The following is a 13,738-nucleotide window of genomic DNA, read 5'->3' as shown; positions in this document are numbered from 1 at the left end:
GGGACAACCCATGGCCTAGTAGTTGGGACGGCTAGATCCCACATGGCCAACTGTCTACTTTAAGTCTCAGACACAGTGTCTTGAAAAACATGCCAAGCACATCATATGTGTATGTGTGTGTGTGTGTATATATATATATATATATATATATATATATATATATATATATATATATATATATATATATATATATATATATATATATATATATATATATATATATATATATATATATATATATATATATATATATATATATATATATATATATATATATATATATATATATATATATATATATATATATATATATATATATATATATATATATATATATATATATATATATATATATATATATATATATATATATATATATATATATATATATATATATATATATATATATATATATATATATATATATATATATATATATATATATATATATATATATATATATATATATATATATATATATATATATATATATATATATATATATATATATATATATATATATATATATATATATATATATATATATATATATATATATATATATATATATATATATATATATATATATATATATATATATATATATATATATATATATATATATATATATATATATATATATATATATATATATATATATATATATATATATATATATATATATATATATATATATATATATATATATATATATATATATATATATATATATATATATATATATATATATATATATATATATATATATATATATATATATATATATATATATATATATATATATATATATATATATATATATATATATATATATATATATATATATATATATATATATGTACAAAACCATAAAAGGAGGAGAAATGGAAAGGAATTGCAGCATGAACATGGAAGGGAGTACTTTATCACTTTCTCTCTCTCTCTTTCTCTTTTTTCTCTCTTCGGGGAGTGAATGTACCCTCTGGCAAACTGGGGAAAAAAAATAGTAAAAATTATAAACTATTTTTTAAAGAAACATCATATAAGTCCTGAAAAAATAATTGACTATAAATTGATACTTGTTAAAGTAAAAAGATCACATTGATCATAGAAAGCCCATTCCTGTTCTAGCATATGCACTTTTAAAAATTTACATAAGTAATGTATAGCCATCATAGAAGTATTTTAAAAATATAAATAAGCAGAAGTTGGGGGTAAAAATAAAATCTCCCCAAATCTGTAATTCAGGAAAGAGAGTTTTGAAGAATTTCATTCCATACATTTTCTTTCAGAAGCATATAAATACTTATGTTTGGTTGTGTGTTTGTTTTATTAACAAAATGTAATATGACTATCCATATTGTCCTATAGCTAGCTCTTTTATCCAACATTCATTTTTTTTTAGGAGAGATTTTTGCCAGAGGGTGTGTGTGCTCACTGAAGAGACAGAAAGATAGAAAGTGAAAAATCACAATTGTGGCCACACCACAATTCCTTCTTCTCCATTCTCCTCTTGGGATCTTGGTCATGCATGCACATGCGCCTGGTGTGAGTTTTAAGTCACCAGGTGTGGGACTTGAACTGTGATTGACTACAGGGGAGTCCAGCAACATAACCATTATGCCATTTGCTGGTCCCCACCAACACTCTATTATGTACTCTCTGTAATGCTTATTAAGTGCATGTTTACATCATTTTTTTAATTTTACACAGAACTAAGGTAGTTGGTTGGACCATATTTTATTTAATTAATGCCCTATTACTGGAAATTTGCATTTCTTTCAGGTTTTTTTTTTGCTATTATAAACAATGCTTCAGTGAATTACACTTACAGTTCTTAAATTGTATGCGTGTGTGTATACACTTTAAAGAATATTAGTGATTTTATTGAAATATACTAATTAAATTCAGTGCAAGGTGAGTAAATGTTTTATTTCCTGCCAGTTTAAATTATTAGTACATCTATAGATATATATTAAAATCGTAGAATGATTTGGGATTTAGTAATAAACATAAAATAACATACATTCATGTTTTCATATTACTATAAGGAGACTTCTCCTCCTCCTGAAGATGTGAAGGAAATTTCACCACAAGCAGAACATACACCAGAAATAGAAAGTAATATGCCAACTGTCTCACATATCCCAGAGGTATACATTTATAAATATAATTATTTTGAAAGGTTAAATTTTGTTCTAAAAGTCTTTGTTTTGTGAGCACTGACATGATTCAGAAATTTTTTTTTTTTATGTCTTTCCCATACTAGACAGGGGAAAAAATGTCAAGTGTAACCTCTGCAATTATACTGTTATTGGTAGATAATACATAGATAGGTGGATTAAAGTCTTAATGTGAAACTCATTTTGAGATTAATGCATTTTTCATTCTTAGTGTATATTCAGATTTTCACTTGTCTTCAGATTTTCATTTGCCTCTACAATTTAATTTGGTGGTTTTCTAATGATACATATATATATTAAATGAAGTTTCAGATTTGCAGGCTTTATTATTCAAGTGCTTCAGCAAAAAATGCCGTAAAGTGGGACCTAAATAATAACAAATATTTAGTGCACTTTCCTTTCTTCAGGTTTCACAAGAAAGCAGTGTAGCTAAAATAGAAAAGAATACTGAGAAAATGCAGCAAAGAAAAGAAGATGTGTCCTTACTCTCTGAGGGTCAGCTTGCAGAAGAAAGCTTAAATTCTTCTGAAGATGAAACAGAAATAACAGAGGAACTGGAACCAGAAGGTGACTTTCTTTTTGAAGTAAATGTTATTTACCACTTTGTTTTGTCTATTAGAAATACACATTGGGATCAGCAGGTGGCATGGTGGTTAAGGTGCTGGACACTCCCAGATGGATGACCATGGTTTGAGTCCTGGTTCTGGTGTCTTGCTTTCTCACTTTCCCTCTCTCTCTGTGTCTCTCTCTGGTCAAATTAAAATGAATGAATGAATAAAAGTAAAATAATTCTTTAAAAAAAAAAGTACATATCATACCACTTCATTTACTAGTAAGACTTATTTCATAATATTTATCAAGAGTGTTCCAAAAAATCAGGAAAGGGGGCCTGATAGTGGCCGCTGATAGTGGCCCAGCACTAAAACAGGACTCTTGGTGAGACTAATCCACATGGGAAGGTCCAGGTTCCAGGTTCAGAGACCTTCCTGGGTATGGTGGGCATGCACATGCTTACAATCCAGGGCTGGCTGAAGTTGGGGGTGGATTATGACATCAAGTCTCTATCAAGGATGCCTGTCTGTATGTCTGATGTCTGTCTTTCTCCCCTCTCCCCCCATTTTGTCTCTTTTTCTCATGGGAGAAATAAATATTTTTTTAAAAGTTCATGGAAAAGTACGTATTACAAAAACCCTATGCATGGATTTTAATTGGCTTTATGGACCAAAATAAACTCGAACTGCAATTCCACTTCCCCATGACCTTTTAGAAATCCCCTTGCACTTCTTGATGGAAATGATGGGCTGTTGTTCAGTCTGTTTAGTTTGGTTAGATAGAGTTGTTCTTTTTTTTTGAGAGAGAGGGAGATTTTTGCTATAGGGTGTATGTGCTTGCTGGAGAGACAGAGAGACAGAAAGCAAGAAATCACCCCCCTACGGGGGATGGCCATGCCACAGTCCCTTCTACTCCAGTCTCCTCTCAGGATTTTGGACACACATGCATACGTTCCAGGCATGAGTTTCAAGCCACTGGATCTGGGACCTGAACTGCAGTTGACTATATGGGATTCCACGAAGTAACCATCTGATGGTCCCCTAGATTTGTACTTTTATTTCAACCTGGAGCTCCATGATAGAATACAAATGTTACTGCTGACCATGTCCCAATTTATGTTTTAGGCAGTTTTATATTCTGTTTGGGTTTGTTACTATCATTGGGATTATTCTGGGTGCCTTGACTTTTTAACAATCAAAACTGAGAACCCAGACTAAAACCAGGCAATTTACTGTATAGTTTTATTTACGTAAAAAACTAGAAAAAGCAAACATATCCATAGTAGAAAGCAGAAAGTGATCCAGGGGATGTATCTATGAGAACAGGGAAGGGCAGGCGGGAAGAGGTTACAGAGGAGCCTGACAGAACCAGATCTGATGTATGTGTTCACTATCTTAACTGTGGTGATCATTTCACAGAAGTGGTGGTTAAGGTTGCTGGACTCCCATCTGGCACACTGTGGTTCGAGTCCCGGACTTGGTGGCTTGCTTTCTCTCTCATTCTGTCCCTCTCTGGTGAAATTTAAATAAATAAATAAAGTTAGTTAACAAAATAATTCCTGTAAAAAAAGAGAATTATACATATATCAAAACATCAAAAGTTGCAGTTTGTGTGTCCAGTTTACTGTATATCAATTTTACCTCAGTAAAATTTTTTTAAAAATTTAAACTTCTAAATAGTAAGATAACATTGACTTATTTTAAAGAATTATTTTTTTATTATTATTATTTTAATTTGCTATAGGGCATGTGTACTCACCAGAGAAACTGTATTTTAATTTTTATTTCCTTTATTTCCCCCAAAACTAAACTTGGAATTTTCAGTTATTTTTTTAAATATCTAAAGTGTGGGGCCAGCAGGTGGTGTGGTGATTAAGGTACTGGACTCCCACGTGGTTGACTGTAGTTTGAGTCTCAGACCCGACAGCCTGAAACTTACACTGGCTGTGTGTGCCTGCATCCCCAGTATCCCAAGAGGAGAATGGAGGAGAAGGGACGTAGCATGGCCTTCCCCCTGGGTGGTGATTCCTTGCTTTTTGTCTCTCTGTCTCTGTCTTTCCAGCAAATGCCCGTACCTATAGCAAAAATTTCTCAAAAAAATTTCTAAAATGTAATGTAAATGTATTTGCTGTTAAAAAAAAAAAAAAAAATCTAGTCAGGGAACCAGCAGTTAGCGTAATGGCTATGTCGCTGGACTCCCACGTAGTCGACCGCGGTTCGTGTCCCGGACCCAGTGGCTTAAAACTCACGCCGGGCGCGTGTGCGTGCGTGCCCAAGATCCCGAGAGGAGAATGGAGGAGAAGGGATTGCGGCGTGACCATCCCCCCTGGGGGGTGATTTCTCGCGTTCTGTCTCTATGTCTCTCTGTCTGTCGGGCGAGTGCACGCGCCCTACAGTGAAAATCTCTCAAAAAAAAAAAATCTAGTCATGACTATCATATTATTCTTTTAAAGTTATCATATGATATATGCTTATTTCTCTTCATTTATATAAATATAATTGGTTTAACTTGTATAAATGCTACCCTTTTTATTTTTTAACAGCTGAAGAGGACAGATCAAGTTCTGACAGTGATGACTGTATTATTCCAGATGCCATCTCCAAGAATATCAAGCAGGTCAGTAACTTGATGCCAACTAGAAATGTTCTAGAATATGACTGCCTTTCATTCTGGTTTTATATATAAAAATTTTAAGGCAAAAATGTTTCTGGAAGGCTTTTAATATATTGGGTTGGAGAGACAGTGAGAAATATACAGCATCTGGGGCAGGATCCCAGTGCCAGAGTAGTCATCATCTACAGCTTAGGTCATGAGCAGTGCCCACATAGCATACTCAGAGAAGCCTCTAGCCTTGAAGTGGCAGCCTTCCCATGGGGCCTGCCCCACAGAGATTTGCATTTTACTGCTGCCCCATCAGCTAGCTGACTCCTCTCATTATTTTTGCCAAGAATACCTAACATCTGTAGCTTCAGTAGTAACTTGCTAAAACAACTGACTTCCCAGACTCCTTTTCAATACCAGTGTCAAAAAATATATTGATCTGGGGACCAGCCATTGGCAGAATGGCTATGTTGCTGGACTGTCCCGACCTGGGGGACAGTCGAACAGGTTCCCTGGGGGAGGGAGTGAGAGATGGGACAAATACACGCACACACAATACGAGGTGCTGATCAAGTCGTTGTCGTCGTCGTCATCTTCTTCTTCTTCTTCTTCCATTTATTGAGGAAAAATGGCGAGTTATATATAGCTGGTGAGCACCAATTGGTTGCCCGAAATGCAAATGAGATAGAACAGCATAAACCAATCATTAATGTGGGTGGATCTCTCCCATTGCCTAGAAACACAACCACTTCTGGGGAGAACGGTTGGTCACATGATTTCTGAGAAATGGTTTACTCAGTGAGGAAGTGAAGCCTAATGGTTTCCAAGATGGCGGATAGCTCAAAATGGCTCGATAACCAGTGCCCTCCACACTGGACGCCCATGTAGTCAACTTCAGTTCGAGTCCTGGACCTAGTGGCTTAAACTCATGCCGGGTGCGTGTGCCCAAGATCCCAAGAGGAGAATAGAGGAGAAGGGATTGCGGCATGACCATCCCCCCTGAAGGGGTGATTTCTGTCTTTCTATCCCTCTGTCTCTCTCTGTCTTTCTGGTGAGTACATGCCCTAGAGCAAAAACCTCTGAAAAAAAAAATTATATATTGATCTGAACTTCAAAAAATTCAAAATGTCATTGGAACTAGACTAGCCTCCCTATATGAATTAATATACTATTCATATGTAAATATGTCCATAGATAAACTATTAAGGTTGTTTTATTTCCCCCAAAAAATATTAATCCTTCCTAGGAAGTAATTAGTCTTGTAGAGGTATATTTCACTTGTTTTGTAACACATAGCTGGAAAAATAGTATGTAACTTGAAATTTTGAGAAGATAACTATATTTTATACAAATAGAGAAAGTGTACTGTTTACTAGAGCATTTTTTAATTATGAGGAGGAAAATTTTTATAAAATAAATGTAAGTTAAGTAAAAGCCCCAGTTTTTTCCTGCTCATCTGCATTGATTTTCCTGAAAGGATTCATTTTACTCCTTTTTTAAAGAACTTCTAAACTTCTACTTCATTGGTAAGAATTGTAGTACTCCTTCTCACTCTACCTTTACACTTCCTTAGTATAATTTCTCTCCCAAACAAAATTACACCGCAGCACATTTCAGTTGTTGTCACAAGTATCTTTATAAAATAGAGCTGCTCATTGTTTCTGTGCTTGATATATAGGGATAAAACATTTCATCCGTTCAAAGTTTTATCATCATTGTTATATTTGTTCATTATAATAATATTAATAGCCTATAGTAGCCTGATATATGGAATCATCATTGTTAAAAATTGATAAATTAAGGAAGAAATCTTCATACGATTGCCAGAAGATCTTTAATTATAGAATTTGGTTTGATTATATTTAATTTTTTGATTTGTCTCATCTGAAATTGTAGAATTATTTTTTCAAACTAATGTAGAAATTCTGCTCCACCTTTTGGAATAATTTGATAGGGATTATCAATGGGAAAATGGACCCGTTGTACAGGATCTAGCTTTATAGCCATAAAATCTATGTTCAACAAGATATATAGTCAAAATATGTATTAAAGGAGTTGGCTCATGTGATTATGGAGACTGAGAATTCCCAAAGTCTGCAGTCAGCAAAACTGGAGACTCAGAAGAGCTAATGAATGTAGTTCAAGACTGAAGGCCTAAAAACCAAGAAACTAAATGGTGTAAGTTACATTCTAAAAGCCTGCAGGCTCAAGACCCAAGAAGAACCAATATTTCAGTCCAAGTGTTAAGTCAGGGATAGACCAGTGTCCCATCTTCAGACAATCAGGCAAAAGTTTCTTCTTACTCAGCTGTTTTGTCCCATCCAGGTATTCTTGATTGGATAAGGCCTACCTATATGTAGGGATGCAATCAGTTTTACCAATTCAAATAATTTTCTCTTCTTTTTTATTCCATGAATAAGAGAGACAGATAGACATAGTGCCCACAACCAGGTCCCAACATCATGATCCAGCTTCAGCCAACCCAGATCACCGACACATGCATGACGGTATACTCAGGGAGGTCTCTGGGCACGAACTGGACACCTTTTCCTGTGAGTCTGCCTCAATAGCGTCATGTTCTACCACTGCACCACTGTCCAGCCCCACCAGTTCTCATCCACAAGCACCCTCGCAGACACACCCTGAATATTTAATCAAATGTTTGAATACCCCATCGCCCAGTCAAATTGACATGTAAACTTCCTCATATCATTTCACTAAAAATCTTTCATTCATCATAACCTACAGGTTTGATTCAGACATCTCTTCCTCATGTTATTAATAGTACTTCTTCAAGACTGCCTATGTCCTCAGGGGTTTTTTGTATACTAGTAAGATTTAGCCTTTTGAGCATAAAAAATACAAGAAAGGACTGGCAGGCGGTGTGGTGGTTAAAGGTGTTGGACTCCCACATGGCTGACCACAGTTCAAGTCCCAGACCTGGCAACTTGCTTTCTCACTTTCCATCTCTCTCTCTCTCTCTCTCTCTCTCTCTCTCTCTCTCTGTCTCTCTCTCTCTTTCCTCTCTGTCTCTCTCTCTCTGTCTCTCTCTCTCTTTCTGTGTGTGTGTGTGTGTATGTGTGTGTGTTGCTCTGGTCAAATTTTTTAAAATAACAGTAATGATAAATAAAAATAAAAGAAATATTTTTTTAAAATAATAACTTGAAAAACAGCTTAAGGAATCCTAAAAAAAAAAAAATGAGAAATGAGATACTGAATCATTCCTAGACTTCATGAAGACAGATCTAAAGAGATGTATCTATCTAATCGATATACAGACAACACTCATAGCTCTTACTATAACTCAGTAATTCCCAGGAGTTCACCCCCAGTCTTTTGTGATGTCTCCTCCCTAAATAAATAAATATTCTGGTCCTGTCCTCAGGAGGCATCGATACTAATTAGGAAGATGTGCTCAGGAGAAGTCAAGTAGTAGGCCAGTCGAAGGTTAAGGCAGCCAAATCCCACATGACCAAATGTTTGGTCAAGCCCAGAACTGACAGCTTGAGAAAACACATCAGATTCACAGGCCTTAGTGCTTAAAATCCCAAGAAGAAAATGGAGGCAAAGGGATTGCAGCATGGCTATCCCCCAAGGGTGTAAATTCTTACTTTCTGTCTCTTTCTCTCTCTAGAGAGCACATGTAACCTATAACAAATTTTTATAAAAAAGTTAAATAGTAATTCAATAGTTAAATTACAATATGAAACAATATCAGGAGACAGAACCCGTGATTGATATCATAGTCATATACTTGATCTAAAGAATGCGTAGCTATTTTCTGACCCCTCATCATCATCTTCCAGATGAGTAAACTTAGATGTTAAGAAAAAAGTTACTTTCTCACAATTATACCACTAATTAAGTTCAGAGGAAGGAGAAATCTGAGTAATTTCTTTAAACAGACTTCATGGGAAATATGCCCATGAGCCGGCTCACCCAGCCTCCTTTCCTCTGTTATGGTCTGTATGTCTGCTTTTTCTCGTTTTAAGCTGAATTTCTCCGCTTCACCTGCTTGCTGCTCAAAGATAATCGCATGAAAATGTCTAGTCCCAAGGAGAGAGATCTGATTCGCCACATCTGCCTCTGAAGGGAGTCCATCTTTATTAAGTATGTATCTTGATCCAGTCACACAGTTACATGGTCTGCTGTGACTGTGGCATCTCAGAGATGGGAACCTGGCAGCAGGGAGAAAATCGTGTGTACCTCTAGGACCAGGAGAGATGCTCATTGTGAGTTTCAGAAGTCAAAAACACACTAACTAGAGCAGTCTTTCTGTGTCCTGGAGTAAAAGGCTTTAGTTACAATGCAGCAGGCTAAACAATCTGAATTTTATCCAATAGTTTGTAGGGAGCCGATGCAACTTTATTCCTCATGAGAGGAGTGTTTAGAAAATAGAATTAACTTTCAATGTTACTTATGCATATACATTCACAAACATGGATTTATTTATAAACACACATTCTTGCATACATAAATGTTACAAACCACTAAAGAGTTGCAAAAATAATGCCCCTTTGGGACTAGCAGTTAGCGTAATGGCTGTGTCGCTCAACTCCCATGTAGTTGGCTGCGGTTCAAGTCCCGGACCCGGTGGCTTAAACTCACGCCGGGCGTGTGTGCATGTGTGCCCAAGATCCCAAGAGGAGAATGGAGGAGAAGGGACTGCAGTGTGGCCATCCCCCCTGTGGGGTGATTTCTCGCTTTCTGTCTCTCTGTCGACCAGTCACACAGTTACATGGTCTGCTGTGACTGTGGCATCTCAGAGATGGGAACCTGGCAGCAGGGAGAAAATCGTGTGTACCTCTAGGACCAGGAGAGATGCTCATTGTGAGTTTCAGAAGTCAAAAACACACTAACTAGAGCAGTCTTTCTGTGTCCTGGAGTAAAAGGCTTTAGTTACAATGCAGCAGGCTAAACAATCTGAATTTTATCCAATAGTTTGTAGGGAGCCGATGCAACTTTATTCCTCATGAGAGGAGTGTTTAGAAAATAGAATTAACTTTCAATGTTACTTATGCATATACATTCACAAACATGGATTTATTTATAAACACACATTCTTGCATACATAAATGTTACAAACCACTAAAGAGTTGCAAAAATAATGCCCCTTTGGGACTAGCAGTTAGCGTAATGGCTGTGTCGCTCAACTCCCATGTAGTTGGCTGCGGTTCAAGTCCCGGACCCGGTGGCTTAAACTCACGCCGGGCGTGTGTGCATGTGTGCCCAAGATCCCAAGAGGAGAATGGAGGAGAAGGGACTGCAGTGTGGCCATCCCCCCTGTGGGGTGATTTCTCGCTTTCTGTCTCTCTGTCGAGTGCACGCACCCTATAGCAAAAAAAGAAAAAGTAATAATAATGCCCCTTTACTCCTAAATACTTCAAATCAATAGTATAATATCGTTATCTAATCTACAAGCCTCATTAAATTTGTCCTAATTGTCCCAGCAATGACACTTACATAATACCATTTTATTAATCTGGCTGAAGATCTAATCTAGGTTGTGCATTGCACTTCATTTTCATGTCTTGTTACCTCCGTTAATGTGTAGTGGTTCCTCAGCTTTTGTTTTGTTCTTTCACAAGAAAGACATTTTTAAAGGATACAGGCTGTTTATATTATAAAATAACCTCTCATCTCAATTTTTCTGGTGTTTTCCCAAGATCAGATTCTGGTGATATGTCTCGGTAGGACTATTGTAGAGGTGACACTCTGTCCTTTCCAGTGTACACATCAGGAGGCATCGGACATAATTTCGTCTGATAACTGGCGGTAGTAACGTTGGTTGAAGTGTTACGTCATAAATCCTTTTTTAAGCTTAAAAAATATCCGTGGCTATTTCATTTCTTTGTATGTCTTCTCTAAGAACTGCTTCCAGTAGAAATCTCAGAAGAGGGGTTCATAGCTTGCATAGAGAAAGGAAATTACTGAATACCTATTTCCTGCTAAACACATTCTATATAACCTGCCCACAACATTTATTTATTAGCATCTGCTGTGTATCAGGCAAGCATAAAAGAAGCAATCCCGTTCCTCAGAGGACTCCCAGTCTGTGATGGAAACACAGTTACAGTGCATGGTGGTCAGTGCTAGGAGAATGGAATACACAGGGTGCTATGGGAGCTTTTGGGATGGGCGCCTAAGTAAGTAAAGGGACCTTTATCAAGGATGACTTCCTAGAGTCAGTAAAGCTTGAACCAAGTGCTGAAGATGACTAGGAGTTCATGAAAAGGAGAAAGGATCTATAAAATTATAGGCCCATGGGATGAAAAGCATGAGAATTTGAAAGAATGTGGAGTATGCCTTGTTCTGGGACTCAGAATGGTTTTAGAATGGGCAAGCCAATGTGATACACATGGGAAGTCCAGAAAAATAGACTGAAAAGGTTGGTACAGTCCAGAGCATAAAAGCCTCTGAGGATGTTTAAGGATTGGGAAAAAAGATGACTCGTTCATGAAACAGATATCTAGCGAACATTTGCTATAAGCCTTGTTGTAAAGACTGGGAGGGACAGGCAGTGAATAAGAGAAGACTCCTGTTCTGATGGAATTTCCACTCTTGGGTTGCATTTTAAAAGACCAGATCAGTGATGTAAAGAATAGATTAGAAGCACAGACCAGTTAAAAAGTAATTAGATATAGTTAGCCCTACTTTATGGACTTTTAAAAAATTGCCTCTACCCTATAATGTGGGAAATTAGAACTGGAAGTCGTGTCCTAGATAAATATCATTTATGCCAATTACACTGTGAATCTGAGTTATCTAATACACTGTGTAACCAATTTAAGATCATTCAACCTCCTTTTTTTCATGTTAAACAGAATCCTGACAGCTAGTAGTTGTTTCTTAGAAATGTTGATCCTTAAAAGGAATCTAACAGATTTCCCAGGACTTCAACATATTACTTGGTTCTTTCTCTTTTCTTCATGTCTATGATGTATAATTAATCATAGATTACTTCATTTTGTTTCATTTCATTTACAACATTTATGAGCTTCACTTTGTCAGTATGAAATGCTTGTCCCCTCCTTTCCTTTCCAAAGTGGCGTAATTAGTGTTAGCATCTTTTTTAACAGGCTACATAAAGTTTAGTGGCTGGATTAAATCAAGTCATTAACATAATGTGCTACCCAATTTGCCCCTATCTCTCTTCGTTTCCCGGACATCAAAGTGCCACAGAGCGCAAGTGTAATTGGGCCTTGCTGGCCTGTCAGATTCCGTCAGTCTGATGACTGCTGCTTTTACTAAAAAGCTTCTAGGCATGATAATTAATAGGGGGAGGGGGTGGAAGTCTGAGGAATGTAAAACTTTGGACATTTCTCTATGAATATTTTATTAATTTGAATAATCAGAAGTTAACAGTATCAATTTGATGTATAATACATTGATTAAAAGCCTTGTTTCAGGTCCTCAGAATAGACAATCAAAACTGAGAATTTACATCTACCATGGCATTAAAAAAAATTAACAATCCTTTTTTTCACATTATTTCCAAGTTTATCCTTTCAATAAAACAGCTTTCATTTTTTACTGCAAAATGTAAAAAACTCAGAGATTTCTGAAAATGTGCCCGCAGGTGAGAATGGGAAATCACAGGCTGAAAGAGCAGTGGACTCCTCTGTACAGTATATATTTACATCATTCTCTTTCTCTATTCCTACTCATAGCAGTTTTGTAAAAGCTGCCATATTCAATTGAGCTAAATTGAAATTTCACCTGGAAACCAGGTTCTCTGAACAATGAGCTTGCATTCCCAAGTGATTGCAATAACGATGTTCAGCAAAATATGATTTTGAGCTTTGAAAGGCAAAAATGCAAAAAAGCAATCCACTAGTTTTAGAATTCATATATAAAAAGTTATTTAATCACTTCAGAAACAAATATGAGATCTTATCAGTGGGTAAAATAAGCTCCATGTAGAAGCTTAAACTAGATAGAGAGTAGATTTTAAAATTTATTTTGAGTAAAATCAGAAATGTTGAATTACTCTCCTGATAATAAATACAGTTAAAATTATTTGTTTAGTGTTTTACAACTTAATTATCTCTTATGATATGAACATATTTCCATAGCAGTATACTCATTTCTTTTAGCATATGCATAACATTCCATTATATGGTTGTACCACACTTACTTAATTAAGGACCCTTAGGTTTCTGTTAGTTTTTGCTAATACAGACATTTCTGGTTAAAGTGGACATAGTATGTGAAAATTCCTATTTTCTCCCATGATACTCCTTACCAAACTAATAGATAAGAAATTATGCTGGGGCCAGCAGGTGGCATGGTGGTTAAGGGCACTGGACTCCCATATGGCCGACCATGGTTGGAGTCTCAAGTCTGGCGGCTTGCTTTCTCTCTTTCTCTCTCTCTCTCTCTCTCTCTCTCTCTCTCTCTCT

General features: G+C 36.1%; 1 protein-coding gene across 1 annotated transcript in view; it reads left to right on the top strand.

Annotated features, from left to right (window-relative positions):
• Window positions 1-13,738, top strand: part of RPGRIP1L (RPGRIP1 like) — a 116,826-nt gene that overhangs the window by 71,551 nt on the left and 31,537 nt on the right. The window contains 3 exon segments of the mRNA XM_006148378.3: window positions 2,052-2,153; window positions 2,591-2,750; window positions 5,278-5,351. Coding sequence (XP_006148440.1) covers window positions 2,052-2,153; window positions 2,591-2,750; window positions 5,278-5,351 — 336 coding nt within the window.

Source organism: Tupaia chinensis, unplaced genomic scaffold (genome assembly GCF_000334495.1).
Source record: "Tupaia chinensis unplaced genomic scaffold, TupChi_1.0 Scaffold000235_1, whole genome shotgun sequence".
NCBI lineage: Eukaryota > Metazoa > Chordata > Mammalia > Scandentia > Tupaiidae > Tupaia > Tupaia belangeri.
The sequence above is the reverse complement of the archived record's forward strand: the minus strand, read 5'-3'. Positions and strand labels throughout refer to the sequence as shown.